This window comes from Calliphora vicina, chromosome 1 (genome assembly GCF_958450345.1).
Source record: "Calliphora vicina chromosome 1, idCalVici1.1, whole genome shotgun sequence".
Classification (NCBI taxonomy): Eukaryota; Metazoa; Arthropoda; class Insecta; order Diptera; family Calliphoridae; genus Calliphora; species Calliphora vicina.
The window spans coordinates 151,777,800-151,791,450 of record NC_088780.1 but is presented as its reverse complement, the minus strand read 5'-3'; the positions used below and the strand labels follow the sequence as shown (position 1 = coordinate 151,791,450).

The 13,651-nt window shown below is 30.1% G+C and overlaps 1 protein-coding gene across 1 annotated transcript; it reads right to left on the bottom strand.

Moving 5' to 3' along the window:
* Window positions 1-2,089: 2,089 nt before the first annotated feature.
* On the bottom strand, window positions 2,090-11,955 carry LOC135964107 (beta-mannosidase-like). The gene is made up of 11 exons (XM_065516183.1): window positions 11,567-11,955; window positions 8,301-8,438; window positions 7,729-8,242; window positions 7,550-7,634; window positions 7,308-7,488; window positions 7,122-7,232; window positions 3,468-3,947; window positions 2,991-3,412; window positions 2,732-2,929; window positions 2,497-2,673; window positions 2,090-2,434 (listed from the first exon to the last, which is right to left on the bottom strand). Exons 1-11 carry the CDS (start codon window positions 11,709-11,711, stop codon window positions 2,126-2,128), a joined length of 2,760 nt encoding a protein of 919 aa, XP_065372255.1. The 5' UTR covers window positions 11,712-11,955; the 3' UTR covers window positions 2,090-2,125.
* Between the last annotated feature and the right edge of the window lie 1,696 nt (window positions 11,956-13,651).

The following is a 13,651-nucleotide window of genomic DNA, read 5'->3' as shown; positions in this document are numbered from 1 at the left end:
AGTTGACCTCATATGACTAGTTGACCTCCCGTTAGCATTTACTAATGTTAGTTCTTCAAGTTTCTCGAACCCACATACACCTGCCTGCAAATTTATTTGCAAATAATATGTATAAATTTGTACTGCATACTTTAGGGAGCTTTTTTATTACAGTTGACTGGACTCAAAAAAAAAGTTTCCGAGTTTTACCAGGAATTTCTGAATTTTTTTTTCTTTACAAACCATCTCCTGAAAATTTCGAATCGAATAAAAAAAAAATCAGCCAAATCGCTCCAGCCGTTCTCACGTGATGCCATTACATACATGGACCATTTCATTTTTATGTATATAGAGAAGATATCTTTTAGCCTTTGAGCAATCGAAATATTTTCATTTTGTTCAAGCTCCTCATCTGAGATAAAATCAATTTCTTTTGAAGAGGATTTAAATTGAGTTTTGTTAGATAACTTACAAAAAATGGTGAAGAATTGATTTTCCAGAGCCAAAAATACCGCTTTCCTTTATTAACTATGTTGTAGCAGGAGTTGAGCTTAACAACTTTGCTGAACATCACGATCTTCGGGCATGTAGAATGTCAAAATGCATGAAAAACGGGATTTGGAAAATCCTGCTGAATCCTCCTGAAAAATTAAGAAATCCCGAAAACCTCGGGATTTTCAGGAACGGGATTCCCAGTTTGGCATCTCTAGTCACCAGTTAACTTGGTATAATTGTAAGGTATAATTGTTCTGCATTGTCTACAAACCAAATGCTGAAAATTTGAGCAAAATCGGCTATCGTTTAGAGGTTGGACTTTTTATTTGAAGTTTCAAGTTTTGGGTCAAAGTAACAATATTTTAAAAACAAAATTTAATTAAAAGTTGACAAAAAAAAAACAATTTAAAATGGTGTTTGGGTTTCAGTTAACCTATTATTGTTTCCCACTTTTAATTAATTTTTAAATAATTACTTTTTCATGCAATTATTTATGATATCTTAATAATGCTGATCACGAATCTGACCGAAATCCTTAGATTCTGGTCCTTTTTCAATACCCCCAAAATAAATGGAATTTGAACCAATTTTTTTTTTGCTCTCCTAAAAACTTGAGTTTTCGTAATTGCTTTGAATATTATTTGATTTTGGAAAAAAGTCAAAAATTTTATTTTTTGAGTTACAAAACATTTATTTTAATAGATATCCAACTCGCATACCACTAAGCGACCAAATAGTTATTCAAAAAAATATCTAAGCTTTCTTTTGAGAAAAAGAGGGCCCATTTTGAAAAAAACCAAAAAAGCTTTTGATTTCGGAAAAAAATATCGAAAGATTGAAGAAATATCTAAACTATTTGGAACACATTTAGCTAAGTCCCCATTTTACAACGCGAAAATTGAAAGGTAGACAGACGAAGTTTGTTGGCGACGGGTTGAAGAGGTAGAGTGTGTGGCACACAGGTTTATGTTAGTTCAAAAGAGAATAAGAAAAATGTCTGCCTTTCAATTTCTGCATTGTAAAAGGGGTCTAAGAACAATAGGCAATAAGTTACATGGATGAGAAAAAACACGTTTTATCCAAAATGTCATATTTTCACCCCCTCTAACTCAGAGAGTTCTCAACCGATCTTGTTGAAATTGTGTGTTGAACTTACGTCGTACGTAATTTAATATTTTACGTACGTCGAAGAATACCTGTAAACCCTGGGAGCATCGAAAATCAAGACCACCCTAGGCCACACTAAGCTAATGTCTATTTTTCGCTAAATTTATGGACTAGTAAATACAGCCAGACGGACATTGTTCAATCGGCTCAGAAAGTGATCGGCATACTTTAATATTTTGTGGCGTTACAAAAATCAGCACAAACGCATAATACCCTCCTAAACATGGTAGTGTAGGATACAGTAATAATTAAAAATGTTATGAAGAATTCAAACCATATTTCGGCACAACATGAATTATGCATTTTTTTCTTCGTTTCCATAAATTTAATGGAAATTGACTGATTATTTTCATTATAATTAATTTGGCTAAATTAGAATTTGGCCATTAGAAACTGTTATGCTGCAGTGATATACCAAACACTGAAAAACGCTAATAAGATTTTGTAGAAAAAAAATATTGTACATGTATTTAAAGATTCTTATTCAAACGAGATTTTGAGGATAATCTAAAGAGTTATATGACTTAAACTGATTAACTGTAAATATTTTAATATCATGCTTATTTAATTTATCTATACATTGTTTAGCTTCGATCTCCAAGTATAACATCATAATTGGTGACACCAGCATAAAACCATTCTGTGAAAATGAATACTTGGTAATATTATATTGATCCGGTATAAGATCCAGATAAACAAAAACGGCGGGATATTTTGTTGTCAACGTTAAACTGTAACTGTTCACTTTAAGGGTTTGTGTAGTTTTGCACAAATTAGTGTGAGTAAGTTTTAGCTGAAAAAAAGAAAAATTAAAATAAATTTATTTAAAATAAAATATCTACAATAAAGTCCAACCTCTAAACCCGGATCTTTAACCATTTGTGAGAAAATACCGGGGAAATAAAAAGTCCGAGAAAGAGGTTCCGTATTTCGTTGCAAAATAAATTCTAAAAAGCAATTGTTGTTGTCGAAAGGTTCCTTAATGACATCGGCAATGGGTATAACTTTGTCGTAGTGAACTCCATTGGGTTTCTGTTAATAGAAATTTAAATTATTTTATGTGTAAGATTTTAATTACTTTTGTATTAACCAAAGTAGCAGGCCACTGTAGTGTTTGTTTAGGAAACAATTCAGTCCATTTGTATATGTTCAAGGTAACTTGTAAATCATTAGTATCCACCTCAAAGTGATCACATATTAATGAAATATTTAAAGATTGTGTAGTGGAATCGAACAAGGCTACTATAGCTATGGGTGCCAGAAACTCTTTAGACCAGTAATGCAATAACTAAAACAAACAATAAGTTACTGATAACATTGAAATAATTTAAATTTTAATTAAACTATACCTTATAATTTCCATAATAATCTATGGCGGACCAAGATGGTGCCACCCATACATCATTTAATTGCCAATATAGTGCACCCATAGTTTTATGCTGAGTATCGCGTAAACTGCGATACATTTCAGTTTCGATTTTAGTTGCCATAGCTTGGGAAATTTGACTGAAGTATATTAAGGCTTCTAAATAATCGCTGTCTTCTGGCAAAGGCAGGGGGAAATGGCGTCTAACTAAACCGGTTATAGCCAACATGCCCAAGGGATGATGTTGTCTATGATTCATCAAGTCCTCTAAACTGTCGGAACCATTTAAAGTCCTAAGCCAAGATCTCATTGAAGGTAAAGACTGAAAACCATATTCAGAAGCAAACCTAGGTCGGGGATATATGTTGGGACTCCAAGCGTCTTGGAAAATATCATAAAAGTGAACTGGAAAAAAATATATGTCATATTTATGTAAATATGGTATTTTTTACATACTTACCATCACCATAATTTGGATCTTGTGGCTGCTCCGATATATAATTATCCTTTTCCGATTCTTTACCATTAGAGGGTGATGACACTAAAGGTCTTGGCCTACTGGGATAATCCAATACTTTGAGCTCATGTACCACGGTAGCCAAATACAATTGCCTATAATCTGCTTTATATTTTTCTTCCTGATATTTGGTTTGATACCAATTTTGTGCTAACGCCACTTCATTTTCATTATTTGTTGCGAAAATTGCCACACTTGCATGATGTCCAATTCGTTTGGCATTTTGTAAAACCTCCTGCCGCACAGATGCCAAAAATTCTTCAGTAGATGGATACATGGCACAGGCAAACATCATATCTTGCCATATTAAAATACCCAGCGAATCAGCAATATCGTAGAATTCATCTGACTCGTAGATACCACCGCCCCAGATGCGTATCATATTTTGATGAGTGTCTTTGGCTGATTGCAAAAGATGTTTAACTAGAAATTGGCATTAAAATAAAGTTTTTAGTAATGTGCAAAGGAAATAATTTCCGATCTCTTTAGAACAAACATAGTTTTTGTATTTAGTGCTGCGTGTTTGCTGTGAAAAATCTCAAGTCTCCAGCAGATGAAAGATCATCGCTCGACTTATTCAGAGTAGTAGTTATCGACTTTATCATTTTTATACCCTTCACCTTCGTGAGAAGGGTATATATAAGTTTGTCATTCCGTTTGTAATTTCTACATTTTTCATTTCCGACCCTATAAAGTATATATGTATATTCTGGATCCTTATAGATAGCGGAGTCGATTAAGCCATGTCCGTCTGTCTGTCCGTCTGTCTGTTGAAATCAATTTTCTGAAGACCCCAGATATCTTCGGGATCCAAATCTTCAATAATTCTGTCAGACATGCTTTCGATAATTTTGCTATTTAAAATCAGCAAAATCGGTCCACAAATGGCTGAGATATGAGGAAAAAACCAAGACAACCTCGATTTTTGACCTATTTTTGACCTACATATATCTGGATTACTAAGACATTAATATAGACAATATGGATATCTAATGATAGATATTTCAAAGACATTTGCAACGACGTATATAAGACCTTAGTAAGTTGGACCTACAATGGGTCAAAATCGGAAAAAAATTTTGAACCCGAATTTATTTTTCACAAAAAAAAATTTAAAAAACAAAAAAAAAATTTTTAAAATTTAAAAAAAAAAATTTTAGAATTAAAAAAAAATTTAATTTTGTTTAACTAAAAATATTTAAAACTTTGAAGTATAATTTGGTGAAGGGTATATAAGATTCGGCACAGCCGAATATAGCACTCTTACTTGTTAATTTCTGTTATAGCAACGAAATGCATGACATTTGAGCCACACGTTGCAATAAATATTAGATTAGTCGGCAAATCAATAGATTAGAGAAGAAATCTCCTTTATATTCAAATGCACTACAGAGAATAATGTTTATGGGAAAATCCTGGATATCAGATATCCAGGATTCGTCAGGGCCTTATCGTCAACAAACTGAATGATAATCACAACAAACTGAATGATAATTTGACGTATGGGGGTATCAGAATGGTTATGCTAGAGAGAAATTCGATTATATTGAATCGGAGTTTGTTCTACACTTGGCCCCAGTGACTGGGGACCATATATGCACTCAAATAGATGAAGAAAATTGTTACACTGTCAAAGAAAAATCCCAGTTGTTATTATCGCTCTATTATGGAGACCTACAAGATCGTTTACTGGACTGAGATATGTCGATGTTTTTTGATTGTCCCTTATAGGGGTTATATTGAGTAAGATTTGAGCTTATGTCGTGAACATAAACTGTTATGATGGAGTGAAGGGCTCTACAAAAATTATTCGGGTCCTGTGCTTTGAAACTTTTTAATCTAACATAAGGAAGAAACTCAAAAAATAAAGAAGTTGGATGTTCATCTCCATTGAAACACACATTTTGTGGATATTTGTCACAAGATTTGAAACAATTCGAATTTAAATTTTTTAATGGGCAAAAGCAATCGTTCTCCATCAATCTTATAATATTTGTTGGAAAAAACTGGTTCTTTGATTTTGGTGTAGAAAGTTTTGGGTCCACAGGTCCATCAAAAATATTCATCACATGTTTTACCAAGATGGAAATGAAGAAAAAGTATGATTAACGATTTTCGAACAACTTTTTCGAAAAACTTTATTGAACTATTTTCAGTGGCTGATAAACATTTGATGAAATAATCGGCCTTTGTCAGATACTATTAATTCAGTTCATATAGTCAACATTAGAATACAGAAAAATATTATAGTGTTCGTGGAGCACAGTGGCATTTTCAAAGTTCAAAAGTTGGACTCAGGGAAAATATAATTCAGCTAACCGGACTTTCAATATTCACTATAGTTCAAAAACTCTAGTTCCGATCAACGATCCTATATACCAGCAGAGTTAGAACATGTTCATTTCGACCGAAGCTGTTAAGATTTATCAAATGTTGTAATATGATGCAATGACGTTTCAAACATATCGATGTTTATGATATTAGATGGCATGACTTAATATAACATTTCTTGTAAAACTTTAAAATAAAATATATATCTATTTATATAAAAATGAAATGGTCCATTTATGTAATGGCATCACGTGAGAACGGCTGGAGCGATTTGGCTGATTTTTTTATACCCTTCACCATGAGTGGCAAGGGCATGTATAAGTTTGTCATTCCGTTTGTAATTTCCACATTTTTCATTTGCGAACCCATAAAGTATATATGTATATTCTGGATCGTTATAGATAGCGGAATCGATATAGCCATGTCCGTCTGTGGCTGAGATATAAGGAAAAAACTAGGACAACCTCGATTTTTGACATATTTTTGACCTATATCTGGATTACTAAGTCATTAATATAGACAATATGGATATCTAATGATAGATATTTCAAAGACCTTTGCAACGACGTATATAAGACCATAGTAGTTGGACATACAATGGGTCAAAATCGGAAAAAAATATTTTTTAACCCGAATTATTTTTTTTTCATCAAAAATTTTTTATTTTGTCATAAATTCTTTTTCCAAAAAAAAAATTAATTAAAGAAATTTAAAAAAAAAAATTTTGAAAAAACTTTTTAAAAAAACAATTTGGAAAAAAAAATTTTTTACAAATTTTAAGACAATAAAAAAAATTTTTGATTTTGTTTAAATAAAAATATTTTAAAAAAAAATATTTTTAAGTATAATTTGGTGAAGGGTATATTAGATTCGGTACAGCCAAATATAGCTCTCTTACTTGTTTTTTAATCGATTCGAAATTTTCAGCAGATGGTTTGTAAAGAAAAAAATTCCGAGTAAAACTCGGAAATTTTTTTTTGAGTCCAGTCAACTGTAATAAAAAAGCTCCCTAAAGTATGCAGTACAAATTTAGATATTTTACTTGCACATAAATAAAAACAGGCTGGTGTGAGTGGGTTGGAGAAACTTGAAGAACTAACATTAGTAAATAGCTACCGGGCGAAGCCGGGGCGGTCAACTAGTATAGCAATAAAAATCAAATCTTAATGCAATAGATAACAAATGAATACTTATTAACACAACTTTATAGTTATAAATCAAGTTATTTATAACTATAACGAAGAAATCAATAATTTAACAACTCACTTCTAGTCTTATCACTGTTGAATTCTGGTAATATATGACTGGGTATATAATTACTGCCCTTCATGAACATTTCCTTGCCATTCACTTTAAATAGAAATGTATTGCCAGTACCTAGGAAAACAAATAAATCAAAATTAATTCCAAAAAAATTCTTTAGAAAAATAATTTATATATATTAATACTTACCCTCGGCCACAGGTTCTTCTACAAGCTCTATAGTTCTAAAGCCAATTCTAATGGATTTCTGAGAAGTGGTCTTATCTCGTAAACTGGAGGTGGCTTTATTCCACCAGGCTTTTAAGGTAAAATGTAAGGGATAGAGTTTTTGGTCTCCAAAACCATTTGGCCACCAAAGGGTTATTTGTTCCTAGATAAAAACTTATTTTAAATTTGGGTAAACAAAATTAAAATTTCGATTTTAAACTTACTAAAGGTATAGCCATATCAAACATTATCATGGGCGCTTTGTAACTTATAATTTTATTAAATACCACAGCTTCTCTTAGTAACTCACTGCCAATGTCAAAACATAAAATTATGTAAAACATTAATATTTCCTCTACTCTTTGTTTAAAAAGAATGCTAACTGTATTACAACACTACTTACACTGCATAAAATGTTAATTCAGCCCTGAAGTCTTTTTGACCATTGCAATCAATAAACACCCTGACATTCATATTCCAATGTGTTTGATTGCGACCTAAGGCCACATCAACATCACGCATCACAGCCACATCATAATACTCCATTACCACAGATTTCCATATGCCCATTGAAGGCGCTGCCAAACCCCAATCCCAGGAAAAACTAGCTTGCATTTTCCGTAACATATTCATGTGGCACTCACCATGGTATCGTTGATTTGGACAATTTGGTGGAATGATAATATTTTTCTCTTTAAAACTGTCAGCTCTTTGGAGGGCAGCATAAATGGGTGATTTTATTTCTATCTCTAGTAGATTTTCCTGTTGCAAGATTTTCGTTATATCATAACTGTAACGTACAAACATATTGTCCGTTCTACCCAATAAATAATGATTTAAACGTATCTCAGCCACGGTATCAACACCATGAAATGTGAGATTTACGAAACGTAACGTTTTCAATTCACTGGGATCCACTACAATTTGAAAGTTAAGTTAGGAATAAATTAGAAATTTCTAGTGAGTACAACTTACTTTCAAAGGTATTGGTATAGGTCCAATTATCGTACGATATCCATCTTAGATTCACATCATTATATGAATCCAGCACTTGTTCTCCATACAAAGCTGAATAGACTCCCGAGGGCACTGTAATATCCGTCTTTGTTATAGCTAAAAATATTAAAAAACATTTGAAATTTTACAGGTATGTATATTGTTTTTGTTACAATAACAAAACTCATCTAGGGACTATATTCAAAACATTTTATCTTAGAAAATACAAGTTTTAATGCTGGAAGTTAGCAGACGTGTAGATAACATGAAATTTTCCTCTTTTAATTAATTTTGTTTGGTAGAAACACTTAAATCATACATTAACATTTAGAAAATGATCACACTTTAGATATACTTAGCATGACAACAATAACGGTCACTACATTAGTACTCATTCGAATAATGATCGTCCGAATAATCGAACAGTTCTGTTGCAAACCATAATCGACCCATAAGTCTCTTCCTATTTTAATTGTATAATTGTGAATCGGAAATCACAAAATCCCTCAAAAATCTCAATAACGATATAAATGTACAAGAGTTTTAAGGTTTAAGTCATTCTCTGATGTGTATATTTTATTTCGATATCAATATTTATGCTGGCGTTTTTCCAGAGTGAAGCTATGACCAATTATGGACCGATCTTTATAAAATTTTGTAAGGCGATAATATTAGGATTATTTGTGCAGAATTTTAACTTGAAATCCATACTTGGTCTTTATATTACTAATTACACAGTGCACGAAATTGACACTATTTTGTTCTGTCAAGAGGGGCACCCAGCTGCTTGAACTAATTCGGGTACGCTAAATTAAGTGTTGCTAACCATTTTTTAGGTTGAGATATACCGTTATTTCGAAAATGGTGGAGGTTGCATATATTCGCGTAACTCAAAAACCGTTTAGTTTGTTGAATAAACTGGAAAATATAATATTAATATTACCTTTAAGTAAAACTTGACATGTTTTTAATCTTCGCAGTCGTTTTAGAAATATAATTTCTTATTTAGGCAAAAAAAATATTTTTTATGTCGTTTTAAAAACCAAAAATTTATGAAGTATCGACTGCCTAATATTAATTCGGAGCTTATTCGTCTTCTCCACTGCAGCTAGAAAAATGTCTTTTTGCAATTCAATAATTCTTGCAGTAAAATAGATTGCAACGAAACTTTGGCAAGGATCTCACTTGATTTTATCATTTTTTAATTTTCAATAATTTATATTCGTTAGTGATTTTCGGAAGTGGGACTTATATGGAAGCTATGATTAATTATAAACCGATCTCTATGAAATTAGGTCGTGTGATTAATTTCTATATGAAAGTTATTTCGGTTGAATTTTATGTGTATACCAACATTTTTAAAAGATTTATGCACGTTAAAGCGATATTCGAAAGCGTGTCTTATATGGGAGCTATGACTAATTATGAACCGATCGCCATAAAATTTTATGGTGTAGGGTATAACAAAATGTATTGTTTGCCTTATATGCTTCTACACTTCATCTGAAAATAACTTCAGTTTTGTCAACTACATGTTTGAAAACGGCATATTTTTTTTCTTTTTTTAAATAGATAGAGGTCAAAAGAGACATTAATCCAAAAGCGTAAAAAATCGAAGTTTGAAATAAATTCCCAATAACTCATTAATTACTATTTAATCTATTTTTTAAATTTGAAAGAGGTCAAGAGTAGGGTTCTATAAGTCGATTGTTCGAACAATCGACTATTTCCTGAAAAAAGTCGAAAAGTCGAAATCGACTTTTTGGTTGGAAAAAAGTCGAACAATCGATTATGTTATCTCAAAAGTCGAATAGTCGAAAATAGTCGATAAAAGTCGATAAAACTTGAAAAAAGTCGAATAGTCGATAAAAGTCGACTTTTTAGATTGTTAAAAAAAAATATTGCACTTGCATTTTTTGTAGTGTAAATAATAAATAAATAAATGTTTATAAAATAAAGCTTTTTTCTACACAAAATTCTTACATTATTCTAACTATTATCGCCTAGATAAATTTCATTTTTTTTGCTAAACATTACAAAAGGCGCATCAATAAATGTAGAAACCATGTATTTTTTACAAGAAATGGTAAAAAGTTGAAAAAAGTAGAAAATAGTCGATAAGTCGAAAATAGTCGAAAAAAGTCGAAAAGTCGAAAAAAGTTGATTAACTAAAAAGTCGAAAGTTCGAAAAGTCGACTTTTTAAACAACGGAAAAAGTCGAAAGGTCGAAAAATCGACTTTTTGTTTCAGAACCCTAGTCAAGAGGTATTTTCAGGTATGGCGATATAAATATAAAGCAGCTTTAATTAAACACAAGGTACTTTATATTTAGCACAAACAAAAAACACGTGTATTTGTTTTGAAGCTTTTCCAATTAAAAAACAACACTTTGATTCTTATCACTTTTGCACAGAAAAAGCTGGCATTTGACCTAATGTGCAAAGGTACAAACTTCAAAATTTAATTTTGTAAAACTTTGGTTAAGATGCAAATTGCAAAAGTGCATTTTAAGCTCCAGTCTAATAATGATATTTGTCAATGCTCTTCTCAATTTAGTCATAATTTCAAGAAGTCAGTTCTAGATCCCTCTTATTATCCAATAGTCACTTTAGAATTGCAAAAGAAAAACAACCGTGCTAATACACCTAATAATATTTCTTCTATAGCTCTAGAATTACATTAATATCTTATCTATATTTGATTGGGTTTAATAATTTTAACATTTATCCGTTCTAACTAAAATCATAAGAATTAAAATGAGATATGTATGTGTGTAAAATTTGTAAATTCTTTAAAAACTCCTAATCCACAAATACCGGCTATTTAGTTTTACTATTATTTATTTGATAACTTTTGCAATAAACAAAGAAGACGTTAAAAGTGCAATATCTGTGCCTAATTGTAAAATAAAACTATAACAATATTTCCCTTTATTAACAAATAATAGATAACTTATACATATAGCAACAAAAGCATTTTCTAATTAAATGTATTGCATTATTAATATCTTTGCAGTTCATATATGAATACAATATATACAATATACTATATACAATACTACAAATAAAATGCAACAATTTGTATTAGATACTAATAGGTAAGAACAAACCAAACATTTATTTATTTGATAATGAATTAATTTAATCGAAAATAACAGTTGTTAAAGTGTATGTTATAATTTATGATTTAATTATAAAATATGTAGTTCCAAACAAAAAAAAAAAACAATAACATATTTGACTTACAATGATTTTGATTTGTTAACGTCCAATTTTTATTTAAATACACATAATTTACCGATTCCATGAAACACTCATTGGGCAAACAAATTATAAAAATCACTGCGTAAACAATGCCGTAAATTTTAATAAATTTGTTTATTAATGACATTTTATTATAATTTAAATTGTTTTAGATTTTTAATTTTATTTTTTTTTTATTGTTTGTATTTTGCTTAAAACTTCTTGTGCAATTTGCTTCTATACAAATTTATCATGTTTCGAAACTAATTTATTAAATTGACTTTTTATATTTGTTGGAAATAGTTTACATTGTACATAAATAAATTCTTTCTTTTTAGGTATGTAGGTATATTTTATTATATTTTTGTTTTTAAAATTGTATCACTTTAGCTTTTTTGAATCACATTTCGTATGACTGCGATAAACAGCGAGTAGCGTCAGACTGACTGTTTGTATTTTTATTTGTTTAAAATTAAAGTAGCATTTATAATTTGCAAATTTTTTGTTTGCGGCTTTATAAGAATAAGAACTTGATTATTAAGTTGATCACGAATATAAGAGAAATATAGGGGGAGAGAAAGTATATACATACTATATACATATATCAAGAGCAAACAATATTGATCTTTGATAAAAGTAATGACAATTTAGAGATTTTTTTATTGACCACTCTTAATAGAAATCCATTTTAAAAATTTATATAAAACGAGGTAAATGTAATTTGGAAAATTGGCAAATTGAAACAGGTTCAACAACGCCTTAGTATTTTGAACGTATTGAATTCATTGTATTTTTTTGTTTAATTCAAATCCATTACTGATTAATAAAATTCAATGTTGGCTACCGTTATCGAAATAACTGCAATATATCCTAATACTTTTACCGATATTCTGTAAATAATTTTAAATTATATAAATAGAGGATTACATGTCAAGTGAACCAACTTTTTAAGTAGATCATTAAACCGATTAAACCGATAGTCCTATTGGATAGTAATTAAGACACAATTTTTCAACAAGATCGTTCAAGAACTCTCTGAGTCAGAGGGGTTCAAAATTAGACATTTGAAGGTGTTTTTTATCCATGTAACTTATTTCCTATCGTTCTTAGCAAGATGTGTATCAAATAGTTCAGATAGCTATTTCTTCAAATAAATAAAAAAATATTGACTTTTTTTCAAAATGGGTCCTTTTTTAAAATCTAAAACTTTTTTTGTAAAATGGAACCCTTTTCCTTTAAGAGCGTTTTGATCAAAATAAATTTTTTGTAACTCAAGATATACAATTTTTGATTTTTTTGAAAAATCAAAAAACTTTGACTTTTTTTCCATTTTGAAGAAAAAGTTTAATTTTGTATTATAAATATTATAACAAAAGCTTTTGTGTTATAATATTTATTTGTAATTTTAAAACTATACCAGTTAACAACACTCTTAGCCGGTGTTTTTGAATATGTGTTTATTTGTTGTTTGTATATTGTTCTCTTTTTATTGAATTCATTTTTTTAGCAGAATTTATTCTCTCTTTTAAATACAGTGAGGTGTGAAATATTGTAAATGTTTGAAAAATAGAATGGTGCATAAATACGAAACTTCTGTAGTCGCCACAAATATTATGGGGCCACCGATTTTGATGCATTTTGCATACAAACAATTATATGGGTAATTTTATATTTTCAGACCTTATTAATAACCCTTGGACCATTCACATCATTATAGCAATCATATATGTATATGATTGTGGTAAATAAATATATATTTATGGCAATCATGTTCATGATGAAGTATTATATCATAATACGTTGTTCTCAGAGTATGATAACCATAATCCTAGAGCAACACTATGTGGTGAAGTATTACATCATAAACATGGTTGCCACAAACATATACGTAGGGAATATTTTGAAAAATGCCCTAGAAATATATAATCATACCCACTTTATGTGTTTCGAATATATTGAAGATTGAAAAAAACATTGTAAAGAAAAATAAAGAATAAATATATATAAAAACTGATTTTTTTATAGATGGTATTTGATTAATGGTGACCTTTAGCACCTTATTAGGAACGTAAATACCAAATTTAATTT

What these genes read in the sequence shown, in the direction of transcription:
- LOC135964107 (XM_065516183.1), bottom strand. Translation starts at nt 11,711, where the DNA reads ATGTCATTAATAAACAAATTTATTAAAATTTACGGCATTGTTTACGCA. An exon ending in GTTAACAAATCAAAATCATT is followed by an intron (nt 8,439 to 11,566) that starts GTAAGTCAAATA and finishes TAATATTTTTAG; the next exon opens with CTATAACAAAGACGGATATT. An exon ending in AGAAGAACCTGTGGCCGAGG is followed by an intron (nt 7,233 to 7,307) that starts GTAAGTATTAAT and finishes TTGTTTTCCTAG; the next exon opens with GTACTGGCAATACATTTCTA.